This window comes from Mirounga leonina, unplaced genomic scaffold, assembly GCF_011800145.1.
Source record: "Mirounga leonina isolate KUSES-001 unplaced genomic scaffold, KU_Mleo_1.0 Mir_150, whole genome shotgun sequence".
Taxonomy (NCBI): Eukaryota; Metazoa; Chordata; class Mammalia; order Carnivora; family Phocidae; genus Mirounga; species Mirounga leonina.
Window position 1 is genome coordinate 3,044,681 of NW_023270374.1, and position 2,773 is coordinate 3,047,453.

Genomic DNA, 2,773 nt, shown 5'->3' on the forward strand with positions numbered 1-2,773 from the left:
ATTTAATTAGATTTGACATTTCCAAGCTCAGTCCTGGGGCTGTGTCCTCAGTGTTGCTTTGGAGAAGGTTTTTCTCCAGAGGAAAATACATGACCAAAAGGATGAATTAAGTGTTTATGGGAATAACAGGTACGGGGAAGAAGCTTTTAGAGGAACTCCTATATCCATAAGTGGGGTAATCATGTAATTTTCCATCCTAATTGGGGCATTCAAACATTACATTTTAAAGAAATTTCAAACTTACAGAAAGGTTACAAGTACTGTACAAAGGACTCTTTTTTGGAAGAGTTTAAGAGTAAGTTGCTGATGTGATGCCCCATCACTCCTGAATATGGTAATGCGGCTCTCCTATAAACAAAGATGTTCTCCTAACTAGCCACAGTAGAACCATCAAAATCAGGCTATTAACATTGGTACTTTGCCCTATCTAGTCATTAACCTCCATTCAGGCTTCACCAATTGTCCCTATAATGGTTTTTATAGAAACAGGATCCAGACCAGAATCATATGTTGCATTTAGTCATTATGTCTTTTTTTAGTTGCCTGCAATCTGGAGAAGTTCCTTGGTCTTTCTTTGATTTTTATGACTCTTACATTTAGCACAGGCTATAGAATACTTACCAGTTTGTATATAAGTCTAATGTTCTCTCATAATTAAATGCAGGGTACCCATCTTTGGCAGGAACATCACATAAGTGATGCCGTGTTCTCACTGCATCCTATCAAATGGAATGTGATTTTAACTTGTCCTATTCCTGGCACTGTTAACTTTATTCAACTAATTGAGGTGCTGTCTGCCAGACTTCTCCACTGTAAAATTACTTTTTTCCCCTTTGTAATACGTGTGTATAATGAGGGGAGCATTTTTGACCATGTAAATAGCATGTATCTCATCAACTTTTTATCAGACTTGTTTGGCCCCAACAAATGGCTTTTGAATTGCATTGTACAAACACTAGAGGGAATGGAAGGAAAGCAAAAGAGGAAAAGGAGGAGCCAAACCAGGACAGATACATAAAGATATAGACTAAGAGTGTCTGTGCAAGTAGACACATGGTCTTTGTGGCTGGCAACCTCTAAAATGGCTTTCTTTGACATTCTCATCCCTGTGCAATACCTCCTTATGAGTATACCTGGACTTGGTGACTTACTTCTTTTTATTTTTTTTTTAAGTTTCAGATATTTATTATTCAGTGTAAACCCCAACACAGTACACTAACATGATTTCGTGCATTTAGAGGGGAAATATTTCCTGGATAAGTGGAAAATTGTGTGGATGGCTTCTGGAAGACCTTCACTGTAAGCAGCTTTATAGTGAAACATTTCATTTAGAAGTCTGGACCTTCTTTCTTCAGTTTGCTGTTATCTACATTCAGTGAGTATAACTTGTATTGATCATTGGGACCCAGTTTGTTCCAGCATTCTGGGTTATTCTTCCTATCCCAACTGACATCTGGATTGAACAATGCCAGGCACAAGACATACAGCACTGCTCCAGTATCTCCTGCCCCAATAAATACGAAGAGATGGATCAAGCTTGGATGCTTCTTGGCCTGACTGATGATCTGGCATAACATGGTTGCAGCAGAGGCCTCCTGTCCAGGAGAAGAAAAAACTGGTGACTTACTTCTAATGAATAGAAAACAGCAAGAGTGGTGGGGTATCACTTTCAAAGGTAAGATGTAAAAAGACTGTGACTTCCTTCTTGGGTGCTCTCAGACCATCTCTCCTGGATTGTTCACCTGGGTGAGCCAGCTATGTATATTAAGGCAGCCCTGTTGGGAGACTCATGTAGCAAGGTGCCAAGACTGCCAACAACCCACACCCACTTCATTGCACCTTCAGATGAGACACAGCCCTGGCCCACAATTTGATTGCAGCTTTATGACAGACTCTGAGTCAGAGGCACCCAGCTGAGCCATACTGAATACCTGGCCCACAGAAATAACAAATATTTGTTGTTTTAATCAGCTGAACTTTGGAGTAATTGGTTATGCAACAATAGATACCTAATAGTTACCATATTTAGAAGTTATTTCCTAGTATCATTTAAAGAAGCTGTGGTTAGGGTCAATGGGCTTCATTTCTTACCAACTACACTTATCCCCTACTACATTACCCCAAATACCATGCACAAGCCCTTAAACTAGAAATCATTAACAGGCAGATAATTGGAAAATTCCAAAATACATGGAGGTTAAACAACACACTTGTAAATCACACATGGGTCAAAGAAGACATCTCAAGAGAATCTTAGAAATATTTTGACCTTGGGCGCCTGGGTGGCTCAGTTGGTTAAGCAACTGCCTTCGGCTCAGGTCATGATCCTGGAGTCCCTGGATCGAGTCCTGCATCGGGCTCCCTGCTCAGCGGGGAGTCTGCTTCTCCCTCTGACCCTCTTCCCTCTCATGCTCTCTCTCATTCTCTCTCTCAAATAAATAAATAAAATCTTAAAAAAAAAGAAATATTTTGACCTAAATGAAAATTAAATACAACTTATCAATATCTGTGGGATATAGCAAAAACAGTGCTGGAATCGGAATTTACAACATTGAGAGCTATATTACAAAAAAAAAAAAAATAGGAGTGCCTGGGTATCTCAGTTGGTTAAGTGTTCAACTCTTGATTTCAGCTCAGATCATGATCTCAGGATTTTGAGATCAAGCCCCATGTTGGGCTCTGTGCTGGGTGTGAAACATGCTTAAGATTCTCTCTCTCCCTCTCCCTCTGCTCTCCCCAACCCCCTCGGCCTGTGTTTCTCTCCCTCTCAAAA

General features: G+C 40.2%; 1 protein-coding gene across 1 annotated transcript; it reads right to left on the reverse strand.

Annotated features, from left to right (window-relative positions):
* Window positions 1-1,172: 1,172 nt before the first annotated feature.
* On the reverse strand, window positions 1,173-1,577 carry LOC118011073 (cytochrome c oxidase subunit NDUFA4-like). The gene has a single exon (XM_035005639.1). The coding sequence runs from the start codon at window positions 1,575-1,577 to the stop codon at window positions 1,329-1,331; it is 249 nt and encodes an 82-aa protein (XP_034861530.1). The 3' UTR covers window positions 1,173-1,328.
* Window positions 1,578-2,773: the final 1,196 nt, after the last annotated feature.

Excerpts from the sequence above, each read along its gene's own strand:
- LOC118011073 (XM_035005639.1), bottom strand. The coding sequence starts at position 1,577 with ATGTTATGCCAGATCATCAGTCAGGCCAAGAAGCATCCAAGCTTGATC.